Here is a 20,044-nt window from a genome sequence, read left to right on the forward strand (position 1 = left end):
GTGCAGCTGCTCGAGGGGTTGCACCTGTGTATAATCTCCAAAAATCACACAACAGTGTATGCTCGTCGTCTCAGAAGAAAACGGCTGCTTGCTATTAGCGTCTCCGACTTGACCTTTCTCTTTCAGGCTTTCCAACGTCTGTAGAATTTAGCATCAATTCTGATGTTTGTCTTTCTGTAGTCTTACCATTTGGATTAATGGCAGCATCCCGTCTAGCCCCAAATACATCAATGCTGCCTTGATAGTTGGATCTAATATAGAGGGATGAGTCCTCCGACTAATGTCTTGTCCTCTTCAGGGAAATTAAGTCAATCCAGGCAATAACCCACCTCGCACTCAAGGGTCGCATGAAATAACCGCGTAACCCTGGATAGTCTCTAAATTCATGGGGGCAACGTCTCACAGCATACTGTCAGCTGGACAGCAGTAAGATCGGACAATGCTCTTCATAAAGGGCTCCAAAGTGGCAGTTTCCCAGAAGGTTGCGCTCACAAGGCATTTCAGATGGTTAGGCTGGCTGGGCAGCTCAGTTGTGTTGCCATGGCAGCAGTCCAAGACAATGGCCCCGATTGTGAGAGAACGGTCTGCAGTCCTTCGTGCCGTGGTAGGCGGTCATGGAAAAATGCCCTTCTGCACTGACGAGGCACAGGCCATGGCTGCAGTGAATAATTCATCTGCTCTCATTCAGTAAGTGGATAAACACCAGTAAAACAAAAATGTACTGTTGTCAACATGGAATGTAGTGTGTTTGGTTTATTTCAACATACAGTACATCATGTTAAGAATTTCAATAAATACTGTTTGGTTATTAGAAAACCCTTCACTGAACTGTTACCTTAAAGTAGTTCATGAGACTGTTAAAGCTGTGCATATTACAATAAAAGCCAAATAGTGGCATTTCCAAACGGGCACTTATGATTATACGTATTCAAAATAAGAAAGATTCAAGTTTCAAACAGGTCACATCATGCACGCTTCAATTTCAGGTGCATGACTCAAAATACTGCAACATGAGAGAAGCGTTTCAGAAACTGATGACCAATTTGTCCAAATGCATCAACCAAGGGGACAAGCATCCAGGGACTGGCAGGTTTTTTAAACACGGTTAAAAGGGTTGTCATGTTATTTTTGATCCTAGTCCAATTTAGTTTTATCAATATCCAGTCAACCACATCCATGAACATTTAAAGTCAATTGTTAAGTAAGAGTGAGATGTTTTTCTTTGAAGGACACACAGGAAAGGCCAATACATGAAAGGTAAACATTATACTACATTTGCTCCAGGTGGTTTAGGCGGTTGTCCAATGATTTACAAAATCATAAGCTCCCATCAATTTGTGATATTGGGCTACGTAAATGCATTTTCCAATCTCACGCAATGGTGATTACTGGTGCTCAACATTTACACGTTGGCAGTAACACGAAGCCCAAAGAGGAGATCCCACAAAAACGGTTATTCATAGAACAAGAAAAATGTATTAAACGAACAAAAGCATCGTCAGCATTGAGGGCAGCGCAGGGAAGACGGGTCAATGTGCTACACAAAGCAGTGAGGCACATTTTATGGCAGCTGTAAAGCAGGGACGCAAAGGGAGAAACAGTGATTACAGGGGCCAGGTTATACAACATACTGCTGAGGTTCTACAGGACAACGTCCAAGGCTGTGGGAGGGTCAGCTTATAGCTGTCTCTGATTAATGCCTCCTCGTTACTCTGTTCACTTGTGGTGGGGGTTACTAACCTTCAACATGGTTTGCTCTGTTTGCTTTCTTGTGAACTAAACATCGTGTCCTCCTCAAACTGTGCATGCTGTTTAGGAACATCATTTGAAGTTTGGTAAACTATTTTAGGGTCCAACCGTTAATTTCAGGTAAAAAATTTCAAAGAGTTCTTGACTCTGAAACTAATAGAATACCTTGATTTAACTTGATATGTTGACAAAACGGATTGCTTGCTACACATAACATTACAGTGGGATAAATCAGTCTTTGTATGACAGTTTGATGAGTGTTTTTATGCTTGCTGCATTTGTCATACTAATATTGTGACATATTATGCTTTTTTGGGGGGATGCAGCATGATAATACCGTATGACAACACCGGTACTCGCAGCAGATAAGAAGTGGTGATTATCTTCAGACTGGATGATTGAGAATAATTGCAGAGGAGCAGATTGAACTAACTAATTAAACATCATTGTTTTCTTATTAGGGCGGCGCGTTGGTGCGGTGGCGTAGTGGTGCAGTGGTGCGGTGGCGCGGTGGTGCAGTGGTGTGATGGTGCAGTGGTGGTGTGGTGGTGCAGTGGTGCGGTGGCGTGGTGGTGCAGTGGTGGTGTGGTGGTGCAGTGGTGCGGTGGTGCAGTGGTGTGGTGGCGTGGTGGTGCAGTGGTGTGGTGGTGGTGCAGTGGTGTGGTGGCGTGGTGTGGTGGTGCAGTGGTGTGGTGGCGTGGTGGTGCAGTGGTGGTGTGGTGGTGCAGTGGTGCAGTGGTGCGGTGGCCTGGTGGTGCAGTGGTGCGGTGGTGCAGTGGTGTGGTGGCGTGGTGGTGCAGTGGTGCGGTGGTGGTGTGGTGGTGCAGTGGTGCGGTGGCGTGGTGGTGCGGTGGTGCGGTGGCGTGGTGGTGCAGTGGCGTGGTGGTGCAGTGGTGCGGTGGCGTGGTGGTGCAGTTTTGCGGTGGCGTGGTGGTGCAGTGGTGCGGTGGCGTAGTGGTGCAGTGGTGCGGTGGTGTGGTGGTGCAGTGGTGCGGTGGCGTGGTGGTGCAGTGGTGTGGTGGTTGGCGCTGAGTCTTTGCATGCTCAACCTTGGGGCGGTTCAGGAAATGACGGTGACGAAAGCGATGGCGGTGCGAGTGGGAGTGAGGGGAAACAGTGCCACTGCCACTAGATAGTCAGACACTCGATGTCATGTGAAGGCTCAGGTGCCACCTTTAATTAGATGATGACTTACTGGCGGAAAGAAACAAATATTGTTGTCGTCAGCAGTTTTCTGTTGTGACAGCCGCTCACTAATTATCTGTCTGTGTTGAGTCTCACTTCATGCTCTAAGGCAACATTTCATTTTTATACGCTGTTGATTAAATACACTGAATATAATAATTGAGGTAATAAATTGAATCTTACCTGTCTGAAAATACCGACCTCTATGAACAAGATATGAAGGTCAACTATGACTCACTTCTAAATTCAATAGGAAAAACAAAATTTCCATGTTTCACTGTATTATTAGACATGTTACTCCCAGCTAATACAAATTTGACCTAATTAATTTTGTTTTGTCGACATAGATTTTAGATGTCATATTTAATATAGTACATGTTCTTTGTGTTGCCCAAATTTAAATCTGTGTGAATGTCATTATTATGTATTCCTTATCTCTAATTAACTAATTAAGTGTAAAACAGACTACAAAAATCGTTTTTGTGTGTTCTTCTTGTTTCTGTGACCCAAATATGGCCCAAAAAACAACCACGACATCAAAAAGGCTGCTATCGGCTATTAGAAATTCTACTAAATGCTGACTAAGATAGAAAAGGAGCACACATCACGCATATTTACAACATGTGAACAATGCGTACCTTCCTGAGCTAAAGATGTGCATTCTTACTGTTGCTGCTAATGATGCAAATATAACTGTATTCTTTAGACAATGCATTGTGATGAGCAAATCCATGTTCATTTTCTATCATCAGGACATGGCAGTATCAGATAAGACCCTCATTATAGCGTTATGTCAAATTGATAATGAACTATACTGCATGTAATTATCAGAGAGTGATGTATAATGAGTTTATAATGCGTTCCCTGTGCTAACAATAGACTTTAAGTGTCCTCCTCCTATCTTAGCATTTTCAATCATACTCATCCTCTGGCTCAAACAGTTGCATTTTCTACAGTAAGTGAGGTGGGGTACAGGTGTAAGTCAGCCGTCTCCCATGGCGACGACAAACCTCTGTTCAGACCAAACCCTAAAACCAAACCCATCATTTCACATCGGCTGAGCGATGCGCCTCCGTGTCCAGTGTGACAGACGCGGTGCCAGCTGTGTTTACCGAGTCACTGTGTGTTATGAACGTAATCACTTCACCAGCCCCGGCCTCACTCTTGTCATTTTACAGAGGAGAGCCCAGGGCCATCACTCATCAGTGCGCAGTGAGTTTCTGTGCGCGTGTGTGTGTCCGTGTGCGTGTCTGTGTGTCTTTATGGAAGGGCGGGGTTGGTGGAACTTTTTATCGGCCTTTGGCTCCATGGAAGACTACACCGTGAGTGCATAAACATTAACATTAACAAAGACCAGCACATGTGAAAACTCTTCAATTTCAATACGAATGCCATCTGACTAATAGATTATCATAGAGCCTTGGAATACAAAACAACAATACCAAAGCAGGTAATGATTATTTTCTTGTCACTGCAGGTGGCGTCTTTACACCTTGTTGTTATGAGCTCCTTCTAATTCAAATCTGCCTTAAATAAAACCAATAAAACTTGTAACTATTCTAAAGCCTCCTCTTGTTTGCGCATCATGCGCCGCCGTAGCTTTTTTAAAGAGGAAACACAACTGTCTTCATTTGACGTGTCAGAGTCGATCAACGGCCGATCCATCAAAGAAAGAAGGCAATAACTGCATTTTTCAGGTGAGTGCTCCATGAATAATGTGTTTCATTGACTTGCTCTCTTGTGAAAAGAGACAAAGTAGAGCACAAACACGCCAGCAGTCATTCAAAGGCAGCTTTTTTTTTTATTGCCTCTGAAATAACGTTTATGCGGCACTCATCTTTGCTCTAATATAATGTTGTTAATCTACAATACGTGTTCTCCTCTGAAATACAGCAATCATGAGCACACAGGGGGCATTAGCCAGTGCTTGTTAATATTCACAAACCTTGTTAAGCTCATTGTATATCATTAAAACCTTCGGACCACAACAGCAAACAAAGACCAGAGGACTGATATCTTCCCTCAGGACACGACTGACGTTATTGAAAATATCCAAGATCAGACTGGCATTTCCAGTACTGTCATGGGAAATGTCCCACAGTGTCTCGTGGGTATTTGTCCAGCTGAATAAAATAAGCACATTCGTATCAGTGTTTGTATGTCTGTGCTTTCTCTGGAAAGTGTAGTATATTGACATGTACACTCACACAGCAGGAAGGGACAACTCACAAACAAAATTCTACATTTTCCAATTCAACCGGACGATGAATAGTGTGACCGTAAGGGTTTCATGGTTTCCAATATGGTGTTGCACATTTTGATTTGATCATTTCCCTTGACACATTTGTATGAGCAGGTAGGACAGAATGAAATAAGCATCAGAGTCCAGTCAGTCAATGCAACATTCAGGTGAGATGTAAGCTTGGTTGGGATGTTATTGACGAGCTATTAAACCTACATCACCTTATTTCACCCCACAGTTTAAAATGCAGAAAGCTCTGACATCGATTTGAAAAGAAAAATGAAACAAAACGCTGCTCTACTGCTCTCAAGACGGTCACGACTCCTGGTCAGACACCTTGAGCAAAACAAAGAAACAGACAAACAACTACAGATTATTACATTGCTTCCTATTGTTTAGTTCATCTCAGCTCAAAGACTTGTTATAAAACTGCCTATATTCTTCTGAACTTTTTAGCCCAGCTTAGCTGTTAAAATGCACTAGAAGAGACATACGTGAGCAACGGGGTGACTGTTCATGGGGTTCAAGAGAGTGCATTCTTTGCTTTGGTAGACCTGACCCTAATAGATCTTTGCTTTGTTGCCGGCTTCCTTATTAATGTTCTCAAAGTTAAATACAGCTTCTTTAAGTTTTATAACTGTGTGACATTAAATGTAAAAAATGAATACATAGATGCATTGTGCTGATTTATTCATTATAGAAATGGTAACCCATACGGGATCAGTCCATTGGTAACAACACCTGATCCAGCCATTAGAAGCTTTCAGAATCCATATCCAACATATAACCATATCCGTAATATGTACAATATTCAACAATATTCAATATACAATATTCAAAACTGAAAGGAAAAACATCTGTCTTTTGTAACAGTGTACAATGTTCGCAAAAGTGTCTGCAAGGTTATGACCAAATGGAAGAGAAATCCACTCAGCACGAGGAGCCAGTGCCATCTCCCCCTGGCAGAGAAATTGTAGCGTTCAAAACCATTCTGCTTTGTGAAATTGTTTCACATCTCGAACCTATTTCATGACACATTTTCAAGGTAAAACACAAAACGCTCAGCAATAAAAAAAAAAAACAATCTTCAACATATTTATTTTACTCTTCTGGATGAAAATGACATTGTGTGAGTGCACCCAATTTGATCAGCTGCAGCGCAAATGAAAAGACATGTAGGGCACTGTGTAACAGCTTCTTGTAATCTCTGTAATAAACATCTATTTCCTTTGATAATTCTCGCTGCATGAGCCCAAAACAGGCAGTATTGTTACAAGAACAACCTCAGCGTAGGTCTTTTTTTTCTCCCAAGACCCTTACTGCCGACCATCGTCAATCAGAGAAGATTAAAGGGGAAAAAAAAGCTTTTGACAAGGAGGGGGGAGAAAAATACTTTCAGAAGCTCTTTGGAAAATACAAAAAAAGAAAGTTTTTGGTTCAGCAACACTCCAGCTCACGGTTTTACATGCCCATCGTGATCTAACGCAAATAGACTTTCAAGACATATCAGCATCCATACCAGTCTTAAAGAAACAGTCCTCAAATTAACATTTAGATCGAAGTGACACTTATGGACCTCACCCGTCAGAGATCAGTGAGGAGGGGGTGTAATAAAAAAAAAATGCATCCATCAAAGTCATTTTCCATGCCCCAAAGATAAAGTGGACTAAAGTGAAATTCCTCCAATAGATTAGAGCTCATTAACTCAATTATTGACAGGTGCATCTCATGATCCACCGTGGAGAGGACTGGAATTATCCCGATCACGCTTATTTTAGCCTTCATGTCGCTACAAGCAAGAACTAACAGCAGCGATGGCTGATGAGCGTGCAGCGGATTGCTTTCCGGATATTGAGTTCACACATGGAGAATCCCCTTTGGACTTATTGGACAGTGATTGCAAGCTGTTCCAAATATAGCTTCATCTACACCCTGCAATATCTCACTATGGCCTCACGTTCTCACACGGGCATCAAGACAAACTGAATTGCCACTATACAAACTTTTTGTGACCAAATGATGTGAGATAAAGGAAAACACAACCATGTGTATGTCACACCAACAAAAAAAATATGTTCCTTAGTAAAAATATTTTCCCTCTCTAATTCTCACTTCACCTGTTACATGGCGAGGCTATTTGAACACGTTCAGCCGGTTCATTCAATAGGTGAGTAGAGGGAGAGCCCATTCAATGGGCAAAAGGGTTTCATGAAAATAGGTAGAAGTAGTTAAGGGGGAAATTAGATACCGAAATTCAGACAGCGTGAGTAGGAAATTTATGAAGCCAGAAAATGTAAATGAACTCATTGCAACATTTAAATATTGCAATGCAAAATGTTTATGTAGCATGTCAGTATTTGAGCTCCACCAAGTCTGTTTACTTAGAGCCACAGTCTCCCGTACTCACATGCTGTATATCAAATGATCTTCGCATGCACCCGAGCTGTTATTCATCCTCTTCCCTGATGTTCATCCACCCATGGCCACCATGGGCTACCCGCTAAGAGTAAGCAGCCGTGAACATCCAACCGACCTGTCAGCTCTTACGCAGCTGTCAGCAGCTCCAAGGGCACCTGTACAATGTAGAGTACAGAGTTCGCATTGTGAGGTGTGCAGGGGGATGAACAGCATGCAATGAAATACAGCAGAGTGCGTATCATGTGACAACCTGTGACAGCACATCCAACCCGAGCTTATGCTGCCACGGCACTCTCTCTCTGTAAAGTCCAAAAACAGAGTCGCTGTGATTACCAAAGAGGATTAAAATAAAAAAAACACTTATCAATAATGTACAAATGCAATTAATGACTTCCCCCACCTCTGTCAGATCTCCCACTGCGAACCGCTGCACTGCTGCAATCTCCACTCTACTACACAGAGGAACAGGACATATATGGAAGTGGGAAGTCATTACTAAAACATAGCAGCGTTAACCTTTTGTGAAACGCACTCTTTGGATTCTTGCCTGGTGCTTTGTTGTTGGTGTCATACGCTCTTCCATCGGCCCCCAGAGGCCGCAGCTTTTGATGGCTGTTCCCCATGTTTGACAGCTTGCATCCCAAACTTTGTTTTGCTCAGAAATGCACAACTATATGCATACCGAATGAGTTGGCAAACACCAACACAGTAATTGCTTATGTAATCGAAATGCAAATTGTACTCTAGTATAATTTAAGTTGTTCTTTCGATTATGTGAACTACTTTTTTTTATGATACGTAAATGTCTTTTTAGGATTTACATGATTTGAAAATATTATTGTCCAGCTTCTTTATGCTTATTCCCAAAGGAAAAGATACTGTACATTTATTTATTCTGATTTGGGTGCTATTGAAGAAGTGTCAGGATGCGTTTATGTAAGTTACAAGACAGACAAGTTATCTGCATCTGTCAGATCCGTTTAAGAGAGAATGTGGCATCCTGGGAAACAATTTAAAGTGACTCTGAACTATGTCACTCATTGTGTCAATGTTACGATGACGATGTGTCCGTCCAACAAACATGTGACACTTAACCTGTCTGTTTCTATATTGATAATATTCACTTCTTGATCCATGTAGCTCAGTGTGCTGGTGTTTTATGTCATATTTTAGCATTATTTTGAGCATTGTCAAAAACATATTTTAAATTTGTATGTTGGAAATGAATCTGTTTATCCATTAATTAAAACCAATGGACTGGCACGTTGGTTTTCATTTCAAATGTTCTGTACGAGTGGGTCCTAAAAACACAAAGCCCTGTAGCCCATTTATCCACAAACTTTACCATCTTCTACTACAGTGAGCTGCAGAGGCAGCTGTTACTTCCTTAAAAGATGAGTTTCTTGTTGAGGATTGTGGCAAGGGCAAGGTGTAGATGTATGAAACAAGTTCATACTGGATCTCAGACAAATGATCAGCTGCAAATAAAAATGTGTTTATAAAGAATTAACCTTAAGAAAGTTCTCAAACGTGTCCATGACATGGGTTTCAGGCCTGAAACCTTGGTCATCGTGACGCTGCCGGTAGGTTTTTTTTTCAGCAAAGGGGGCAGTTGGCGGGTGTCGGGGAGGAACCATGGCTCCCAGCAGCATCACGGCCATCAATGATTATCCGTAGCCTTCAGCACAGCGTGATGTCAGCCCTGATACGCCACCTACGCTCCAGTTTCTGATTGGCTTTACGCAGATATCCTACTATTATTTATTCGCCCAAAGCGCGGATACCTCATTCATCCTCACTGGATCTCACTGCAGGACCTATCCGTTCCACTTTACTCAGCAGCAGGCGCACGCTGACTCTCATACCCCTCAAAGTATCTGCTCTACGTAACAGGTAAAGAAAATATATTACTCTTTAATGTTCAAAGCAAAATGTTTATCTTTAATGTGTATTTTTGACGTTTAGGAAATAATACAGAGGGGATCTGCCTAACATTTTCTGTTTTTTTGTCTTTTCTGGACAGTTAAAACATATTCACGACACTCATTTAGTTTTTTTTTAAATATGTTTCCTGAACTAAATATTTGTAATTCCATACCGCGCGCTTTTACGCACCGATTAAGCAGCGGGTTATTCACTACGGGTATGATTGGTTCCTAATAAGCTGCGATAAACTTAATAAGATGGGATAATAGTACATATTGTTGCACAGGTGTTGCTGAGAAAATGAAAAAAGGTTTGCTGCTGGTGACTCTGTTCCTCATCATGAAACTTCGACACAGCCAGTCCAGGTGCGAGGAGCCCGGATCGCGCACAGCACCTTCAGATGTAGGTTTTCCTGGCATCCCGTGATCTGAAAACTGATCATGTTAAAAGATGTGATGAACTGATTATTATTTTTTTGCTCATATTTCCGGCAGACAACAGGCTTGGACAGCTTCAAGCAGATCAGTCGGAAGAGGTTTAGTGACTTGGATTATGACAGCTTTGTGGGGCTAATGGGCAGACGAGATGCCGGTGAGTATGTCATGGATTACTTTAAAATATGTATAGTAATGGTAAAAGTACCAATGACAATACATTCACATAACAAAGCGTAGGCTCAGGCTTTGTAGTGTAAATACTGACCCTCCATTGAGTTGGAATTATATCTGGATGATATTTTGATTGTTTCCATCACTGAGCGTTCATTTCCTTTTGGCTTTTATTTTTTTAATCAGACGCAAACGCTGTGGAGGGACCACAAAAAAGTAAGACCCCGTTGTAACGATATTACCATCATTAAATTCTTTGAAATCTTGTGAACAGAATTTTTTTAATTCTTTTTAGGGGAAATGCATGATATTTTTGTTGGTCTTATGGGAAGGAGAAACGCAGAGCCGGGTAAGTGTGGCAGCTCACAAGCTCAAATATTCCGTTTCATGGTGTTCATCATGCAGAGAATGTGTCTTTTTGATGCTGTATAATCTCGGCACTCATAGACAACGGTCCCTGGAGGAGAGCGTATCCAGAGAGGAGAGGCGTTTTTCTCAACAAGTGCAGGCTGAGGTGAAAGCGTTTTCTTCTGTATGCAAACAACACACAAAACAACCCTGATCAAACTATATTGGACACAGACAAATTCAGAGATTTCTGATGTCTTAATGAGCATTCATGAGTGTGTGCGTGCGTGTTTTGTTGCAGGGTTCTACAGAGGCTGTAGACGATAAGACCATGAGAAGATGAAGACCACGGGAGAACACAAACAATGAACTGACCTTCTTTGGAAATAATAACTAACTAAATGCTGTGATTCACACCATAAATCTGCCAGCTGGCTTTTCAAAGTGACCGAACACAGATTGTATGCATTTGTTTTATCTGAAGACACAACATGATTTGTAGTGGGAGCTGATACTTTCTTTCATGATGTCATCCTTTGTTCTTCAAAAATAGAAAATAAACATTTTTATATTCATCATTTATTCATTTAAAACACGTGCATATTCCTGACGTCGTGATCCTTTAAGCTTGATGCCAGAATGTGAAATACTGTTCAATCACAACTGCTATTAGATTTTCAGGTTGGGGTATGAAAAAAAGAAAAAGGAAGACTTCAGGGATTCATTGCAGTTTTTGAGTTACTGTTTTCAACAAGAAGTACAAGAGGTTAAAAGCACACACCTGAATCAGACGTGTCGTATCACCCAAAGGTAAAGAGCGAAAACATTTAACAGCCCATTTGTTCTCCGCTCTGAAACAAACTGGATCCCTGCTGACAGTGGGTCAAGAGTCTGCTTTTACCGTCAAACCACATTAGCTTCAAAAGAAATACACTGAATCAGAGCAGAAGCAAAAAAAAAAAAAAAAAGAAGCATCCCAACGCCAAAATAAAATGAGATGTTAATTGAAATTAAACTTCCACAAAGTATTAGCAGCAGAAAAACAAAGAGCGTCCATCAATAAAAGAGAACATGTGATTCACACAGTAATGTATTCCACTTCAAGAAAACAGTTATGAAATTAACAAAAAATGTATTCACATTACTACGGCATACAGAGTTGCCATTGAATCATATATTTAGATTTAGACACTATTACTGCAAGTGCATACTGGCTGGACCTATACTGTGATTGGATAAAAAAAAATTTAAAAAAAAGAAGAAGAAGAAGCCTGTCAGGATGATTCAGCGAACGCACCGCGCGGGGAGAGCAACCACAGCCGTAACACGCCGTCAGCGGGGTCTGCCCTGAGGGACTGCAGTTCTGTTCCCCGCGACGCGATTGTCCGTCCCGTCCTTCTCTGACCCCACCTTGGCTTTAGTTTGGTTCCCACCAACGGAAAAAGCTGAAGCTGTACGACTCCTCCCCCCCCCCGTCGCCCCCTGAGCCCCTTCGAGTGGCGCCGTGAGGACGGTGTGCGAGAGTGGGCCGGGGCTCAGGCCGCGGCGTACGGGGGGCCGGTAGCGTGGCCTGTAACCGTACGCTCTCAGGTGATAGGTGTAGTACTCCAGCGTGTACATGAGCTCCGCTTCCACGTAGTGGAAAGACACTGCCAAGTCAGAGCAGCACTGTGGACCCTGGGGAAGGACATGAGAAAAGACGACACGCGCACGTTAGCACAAGAAATACACACAAGTACACATACTAAGACCTTGGGGAGTAGAACACGCTGGGAATAGACTACATTGTATTGTAGCATAAATTACATATTTAAACCAGATTTTACAGCACAAATGTACCTTGCTTCAATGCAAAAAGGAGAATTATCTAGTAGTACAGTACACTGCTACAACTTTGATCGTGTCGAAGTTTAGCCTCAAGTATTAAACGCTTTAGCTTCTTTAAATAAGGAAGATCAGCTTCTCACTGGACTGGCTTTGCATTTAAACGACCACATTTCTTTAGCAGCGCAGCTCAATACTTTTGGGCTTAAACATCATTCAGGAAAGTATCTGCATTTTCAGCGATACTTTGAAATTAATTGCTGCTTTCATATGCGTTTTCTCAATTTGATTGGAAAGTAGCTGTAACCTCTGCGCCCAATTATTCCTTTGTAGACAGGACACTTTCTCTGATGCAACCATCTACTTTGAAATGAAGTCATTTCTATTTCACTCGTGGGTCAAGAACAACATTTGAATGTGCTGGATAATATTTGTTATCCTTGTATATTATTTGAATTCATTAGCATTGCAAAATAAACAGTATATTGCACCCTACTCTCAGAGACTAAGTCCCTTCTGTACCTCACAAAATGAAAGAATAATTGTCTCACTTGAAGTGCAGAACAGGCTCAGCAGCGTGTCTACTAACGTGACCTGCCCTTCTCTAATTAGGCTAATCCACTATCCTCCAAGTCTTATCTTTGAACTATCTGTAAAGCACTTTTCGGCAGCTTTTACAATACAACGAGACAACAAACATGGCGTGAGAGTGGTATGGCATGATGCAAACTGGGGATGTTGGGCCTATGCGGATTACTTCTCACCATTAGTATTTCCTAGGACACCCTGCAAGTACATATGTATATTAATATGTGCTTTTACCAACAATACTAACTTGATGTGTAGTAAAGTGTCACAAATGAAGTGATGGGACTTGCCTCAACAATCGGGTAGTAACAATAGTTCCAGTACCAGAAGCTCTTGGAGAACTGGCCAGTTAAATGGTGCTCTGGCACAAATGGGTGGAAAGTTTCTCGACGCAAAGTATCTCTGGAGTCGCCCGCAACAACGCCCATCTTCTCCAAACACTGCCCCAGCGCCAGGTCCTCCACGGGGGTGGTGTGCGAGCACGCCTTGGTTCGGAAACCGTCGACGAATCTCCTGAGGGCCTCTTTGCTGAGCACATAGCCTGCTCCTCCGCTCATGTAGCCCTGCTTAGTGTACGGCTTGAAACGTTTGCCGAAGTAGACGGGCTCCTCAGGTGTGTGGTTGGACAGAATCCAGCGCAGGTTGTCCACCACCACGAAGGTGTCGTCGTCAGCTTTAAGGAACCAGTCCGCTTCACTCGCATGGTGCTCGTAGACATAATGGAAGGCTCGGATGGTCTTCCAGTATAGCTGGTCACGGCCCTCCTTAGTGCCCAGGCCCACAGTGGGGAAGTCCGGGTCCTCCTCGGAGCTCATGAACACCACCACGTTGCAGTGGCGACTCCACGTGGCTCTGACATGGCGAGCCCTGCTCTGCAGGTTATACGGTCCGGTCATCACCCAACAGAGAACGCGAACCTTCTGGTACAACAGATCTGCCCCTCGGCTGTCTTCATCTAGAGACACAGCAGACAGTAAAATACACAGGGTTGACCGGTATGCAGTGGGGATATTGTACGTGTTGACCATTTAGAAACGTCACCCTACTCTGGCACGAGTGCTCCATATCACACCACTTAGTCTTTCTATGCAGATGACACTTGAAGAAGAACATTGCGGAAAGTGGAAGCAAGGTTTTGAACCGCGAAATGTAATTTTAGGACTTTTTCACACAGGAAGTCAGTTGTTCAAGCAACATTTCTGTGGTCGGTGTGTTAACAGTCGGCCTTTGTTAGGAAGGCTGCGGCCGGTGTGTCAACAACGGTCGGTTTGACAAACCTGACAAGTGTGGACAAAGAAATGTCACTCAAACTTTTTATATCTTTGCGATCACATGAGAGATTCAGTTATGCACATACAAGTGTTCAACAATATATGTACATACAACCTTTTTAAATGAGCATGCGTTTCAGATCTACACGTATAAACGTTTCACTTGTATGCATGTAAGCATTTCATTCCATGTATGTGTGTGTATGACAGCAGTAGATATGTATGCGTGTGTTTCTCATATGTGCGTGTACGTATGTTTTATATATGCGTGCATAGCTTTACAGAGCACGTATGTACGTATGTATGTATGTATGTATGTATGTATGTGTTAGTGAGTGAGTGAGTGTCTCACTAGTGTGGGTGAGAGCATTTCAATAGTGAACGTGAGAGTGTTCCATTAGTATGAGAGTGTCTTAGTAGTGAGAGTGTCCTAAACGGCCCTCATACAGACTAGTTCACTTTGAAATGTAACGTTAAGAGATATAATTCACTCCAATATCTACCAGTATAAATGTTATAATATATAAAATCACATCTTAAGGTTAGTTTATGAAATTACAGTTAAGTTAGTACAGTTAAAATAGATGGTCCTATGCAAGAAAAGTTATGGTTTTTATTGATGGCTGCCTTAAAATTGCATTTAGATGAAAATACCTGTTCTTCTCTCAGACAATATATATTATGCTGTGGAGGAGAAGCGTATCTTCTTAAAATAAATCAGAAGAAGATTATCTTCCTTATCTGTACTTCGGGTCTTAAGGCTTTTATTGTTAAGCTCAGCAGGTTGCTCGGCAACCGGAGCAGCGGAGGTAAAGCTGATGACGCAAGCAGGAAGTCTCCCTCCCTCCCTCCCTCCCCCCCGTAGGCCAGGCCGTGCCATGTCAGAGACCACTCGGTTCACCCTCAGACCTGGCACAGCTCCACCGCGAAAGGCTCCTGAAGGCTGGAGGCTACAAGGATTGCAGCCTAGCGAGACACAGCTACACACATACTTCATCTGTGTCGGACCAGTGTGGAAGTCCGTAATTTACCTTCATTGTGAGGGTGGAGCAGATTGATGAGAGCAGCTCCCTCTTGCCTCCAGCTGATGGGTCTCTCGGACACCGCCGTAGCCCTTTCCTGAGCCCCTGACAGCACAGGGTAGCTCCTCTCAAACCACACCTGGCGCAGGAAGAAGTAGATACTGCAGGCCCCCACCAGGAAGCCCAGGGAGAAGGCCCATCTGGAGCCGTGGCCCTTCATTTTGAGACCAACCCCCAGCACGCTGACGTCCCAGTTACTGCATGTCTACAACACACCAAGATCCATTAGATGGACTGATAAACCGGACATATTATTAAAAATTATTGGGTCTGATTAGGCTATAAACACCAATGGTATTTGTATACAAGTAGACAAGTTGTTAATGTGTGCATTGGGAAAATGAAGATGCAAAAACTTTATGTGATTTGACTGACCTTCAGCTCATATTGGCTGCACTTTTTAGGCACTTAAGCCTAATCAACCCCCCCTTAACATTCATACATTACTTTAACATCAATGCAGGACTTGTACTGTAAATCGGAAGGCTTGTACCAGTAAAATGGGGATAGAACAGTGATTTGTCCCACCAATAGATGTCCGTAGAGGACATCACTTCAAGTACATTAAAGGAAAATTATTTATACACAAACATTTTAACTAAGCTACAATGTAAAACCGGAATTCAGGTTGTCATTTTGACCTTAAGAGTCATTTTGGGGACTTGGACATCAGACCCCACAGTGTCACGGTTCAATTTAGATTGATTGCATGTGTTGCCTTACGAGTGACGTTAAAGATCCACAACATACCACCGATGTCAACGATCAACATGCGAGACGCTTGTTCTAACGAGAACTACAGGAGGGTATAATCCTCTCTATTCACACCCACGACACAAATCATTAAAACCACGTGGTGCTCAGGGAACATAACCACACATTTGCTGAAAAAATCTGTTAGCAGAAGTGTGTAATCAACGACACGATCTCGCCTCGTGGGCCTGTGTGTGCGTGCGTGTGCGTGCGTGCGTGCTCGTGTGTGTGTGTGATTTTTTTTTTATCTCTGCTGGGTCGTTGCTCGAAAACGGGAACGAGAGGTTTTAACCTAGAAGCAGCGAGACAATGCGGGTGATGAAGCTCGCCACAAACCTTCCAGCGCTGTCGCTCATGTCGTCTCGCGCTCACGTTAAACGGCGGGCTGTCTTCGGTTGACGTCGTCCCACCTGCGCGTCGCCATACGAGATGATTAGTAAAGAAAAAATGCCCTATGCAGGTTTACGTTCTTCGGGCATTACGGGCTCAGCACTGCAACCGCGGCCTCTCATTGGTCAGCTGCTGGTGACGCAACGGGGAAGCCGCCTTTCACGTCTTGAAATGTATTAATGAGAAATTCGCTAACCAATTGTTTGATTTTCGTTGTGTGTTCATTTGTTATTTAAATGTTTAATTTGAAGATGCTGATAGAGGAGGGAAAAGGGTGATCAGAATAGCTGTTATAGCAGATCAGAAGTCTGATCTACAGTCAGACGTTGCTGTGCTGTAAAAATGTGAGCAGGTCTTATTCTTTGCAGATTGCTGGAGATATGAGAGCTGCTTCATCAACATACAAGTAATACGCCCAGCACATGTTGATTACATTCTGTTAAATGATTATGATTATGAGACACCTTTAGACAGCTCATGCTCACCAGAACAATTTACAACAATTGATCATCCAAAGACACAAAGACAACAAACCTGATCAGGGATAAGTGATGAATGAAAGCAGCACTGTTAGAAGTTAAAAGTAAAATTAAATAAAGTAATTAATCAAATGTTTTATCTGGCAACATGTTTACGGTTGCTGTACATCTTTAAAAATACAAATAATTCAAAGTAATACATATTGAAGGGGTAAATATTTTTCAATACCACAACTTCTATGAATCAGAGTGAATGTTTAATAACATATGTATCTATACACAGGGCCGGAGTGGGGCCACTTTTCAGCGTTCTGATTTATTTTTATTAACATGCATCACGTGTCACTATTGCTCTCACCAGTTTGTATTGTAGATGTTTAGATCGGTGGTCCGTAACTTTTACCTCACGGACCGTTTTCATGTCAGACAATATTTCAATTATTATTTATAATCACGTTGAAATACCGGGAGGGGGGATTAGTCGTCTCAGGCGGACCTACCGACGGGGCGGGGTTAGGGGGGTGGGCGAAACTTTTCTCCTCCACCATGATGCCCACTTCTGAACGATGTGTTGGATGAAGAAGCGCTGATATTAAGACGTGCTTTCAGACGTGAGAGGCTGTTCCGGGACAGATCAGACCCTTTAGCTGTTCCTGACAAGTTGGAATCCGTTATTCCCAAAATTCAGCACCGCACAGCGTGAAGCCTGTGTAGCAGGTTGACTGGTCGCAGGTGGTTTCAATCACAATCACTCTCCTTGGACCAATCAGGAAGTAACTGCATGCTATGTATGCGGGGGGTTGACCTCGTCACTCTTGACCTCTGTTGCTGTTGTAATGCAGTGTGCTTAATTGTTTGTTTCCTAAAGGCCTTGGTTGTGTGTGTGTGTGTGTGTGTGTGTGTGTGTGTGTGTGTGTGTGTGTGTGTGTGTGTGTGTGTGTGTGTGTGTGTGTGTGTGTGTGTGTGTGTGTGTGTGTGTGTGTGTGTGTGTGTGTGTGTGTGACTCATGCCATCTCACTATACAATGTGAGAGAATTTGTTACACCGGAAGGCATCTCAGTTACGGCGGAAGCAAAGAGCGCTGATTTTGAACAGCGCAATGCGCCAATCATACGCCCTTCCTTCATATGCCTTGAAGTCCGAGCTTGCCTGTCCAAGTTTATAAATACTACCATATTCAAGGGACGGAATGTCATTTTAGGACGTTTTCAGGCGAGACGTTAGGTGTTAAAGCAACACTTCTGTGGTCTGTTTGTTAACATTCAGCCATTGTAAAAAATTCCATTGAGGATGTCAGAGATGCGAGGTGTAGTTAACGGGACCACCTGATGCCCCCAGCACCGGTAAACTATACTGTATCCATAGTGTGCGCGCTTGTTGTACTGTCTATCATTGTGCAATAAAACTAACAGTGTCTTAATTAAAGGTCTTGTGGGGAGACCGTCATGGAAACCGGCAGCAGGACATCAGCTTCAAAGCAACTTCAAAGGATAATAATCGATTAAATAATACATGCAAACTCAAATATTAATTAATGAATATTTCTATTGTAAGATCCACATGTGTGGTCTCCGCTACGGAAAAGTAGATACAATGTAGGGTGACCATATCCATAACACCATAAAAAAGGACAATATTTTGCGAGAGTTTAAATCAGGGGTGTTAAAGTCGTTTCAGGTTAGGCGAGGTGGCGCGGACGTTACAGCCAGGGAGGCGAAAGTGTTCCCAGCGCAACTCTAAAAAAGGACAAATACGCATCAGGGCATTGTAAAACTTGACGGTCCAACATCCCCCTAATACAAGTCATCAATTTAACAGAAGTCTGGCCGAGAACAGGCTGCTGTCTGCGGCCTATTCTGCCACATACTGATGGAGGTGTGAACACGTTTACTCTGAGTCTCATTAAACTGTCTCTCTGCGGTCAGTGAAGCAACACAATGCGTGGAACATAAATATCAGAGCCAAGAGCAGCGAGTGTAGCAGGGCCGGGTCTAGACAGGCAGGTATGAGGGGGCACAACATTTCTTTGAGGGGGCCAGGCCCCCTCTTGCCCCTGCCTAGACCCGGCCCTGGAGTGTAGTCAACTATTGCTGCTAACACATCCCGTCGGACCAGGATTATATATTTATATCCATTAATGAACTTTTCTCTGCTTAAGAGCAGGTAGTCTGTTGCAATAGTTCCCAACCCAATTTTAGCCTGATGGTGGTATCTGCCCACAGCCTCACATAAAGTGACATGGTAGAAATGAATTAATCTCTTTAGAATATTTTACATTTTATAAAAAAAAGAATAGAGTCTTAATGCCACACAAGTCATTTTCCTTAGGTCACACGTTTGACCAACATTATTTCTTATCATCTGGGTCCTTTCACCTCTTGGGCCTAACCGTTCAATTTAGGATGGTGTTACGTCCTGTCGCTAGGGGGAGACGTACCAGTAAAATACATAATTTTATATACCTATACATAAAACCAGGTGTCTTTGGTGATTTTGAAAAGAATATTTATTCTCTGAGTCAGGGAAACCAACAAAGGGGCATATGAACTGAGAAGGGGCCCAATGGGTGCCGTGTAAATCAAAAACAGAATAGAACAAAAGGAGATCTTCAAAAGGAAGACTGTGACAAAACAAACAGGTAACCAAAATCCTCACTTACTGCAACCATAACATAAAATACATCCCACAGGCACCCCTATTCCTAGTGTGGCTAACACAGGTCTGTGTGACATGCAACGGAGTTTCAGTGGTGCCTTGCCCTGGCCCGTTTCCTCGCTCTTACAGTTGCCCTTCGGTTCTGGCAGCCGCGCTCAGCTGCAATCAGTTAGGCCATATAAACTGGCGTGCCCTCCAATGACCTCTTCTGATTGGCTGGGAGTCTTCCAGGCGGATCCTCTTCGGCCATCCCTCTGCAGCGTGGGATGTTACAGCCTTTCCACCTGTCCACATGAGGTTGCTGTCGGCAGCCGTAACAGATGGAAACAAACCAGAATTAATGATCCAGACTTCTAGTCTAACCCTGACTATAACTGTCATTATGTATTGCTTAATAAACAACACATGTTCCCTCTTTCATGATATAAATATTCAATTCAATTCAATTCATTTTATTTTGTATAGCCCAAAATCGCAAATTACAAATTTGCCTCAGAGGGCTTTACAGTCTGTACACATGCAACAT

At 42.9% G+C, this 20,044-nt stretch overlaps 2 protein-coding genes across 2 annotated transcripts; one reads left to right on the forward strand and one right to left on the reverse strand.

Moving 5' to 3' along the window:
• The first annotated feature begins 9,206 nt into the window (after positions 1-9,206).
• Positions 9,207-11,051, forward strand: tac3a (tachykinin precursor 3a). Its single transcript, XM_037480751.2, has 7 exons — positions 9,207-9,487; positions 9,807-9,922; positions 10,015-10,111; positions 10,315-10,344; positions 10,424-10,477; positions 10,576-10,642; positions 10,778-11,051. The coding sequence occupies exons 2-7, from the start codon at positions 9,821-9,823 to the stop codon at positions 10,794-10,796; spliced, it is 369 nt and encodes a 122-aa protein (XP_037336648.2). The 5' UTR covers positions 9,207-9,487; positions 9,807-9,820; the 3' UTR covers positions 10,797-11,051.
• Positions 11,052-11,507: 456 nt separating this feature from the next.
• Positions 11,508-16,441, reverse strand: c1galt1la (core 1 synthase, glycoprotein-N-acetylgalactosamine 3-beta-galactosyltransferase 1, like a). Its single transcript, XM_037480750.2, has 4 exons — positions 16,331-16,441; positions 15,191-15,446; positions 13,179-13,843; positions 11,508-12,153 (listed from the first exon to the last, which is right to left on the reverse strand). Exons 2-4 carry the CDS (start codon positions 15,399-15,401, stop codon positions 11,809-11,811), a joined length of 1,221 nt encoding a protein of 406 aa, XP_037336647.2. The 5' UTR covers positions 15,402-15,446; positions 16,331-16,441; the 3' UTR covers positions 11,508-11,808.
• Between the last annotated feature and the right edge of the window lie 3,603 nt (positions 16,442-20,044).

The sequence above is a fragment of the Pungitius pungitius genome, chromosome 1 (assembly GCF_949316345.1).
Source record: "Pungitius pungitius chromosome 1, fPunPun2.1, whole genome shotgun sequence".
Classification (NCBI taxonomy): Eukaryota; Metazoa; Chordata; class Actinopteri; order Perciformes; family Gasterosteidae; genus Pungitius; species Pungitius pungitius.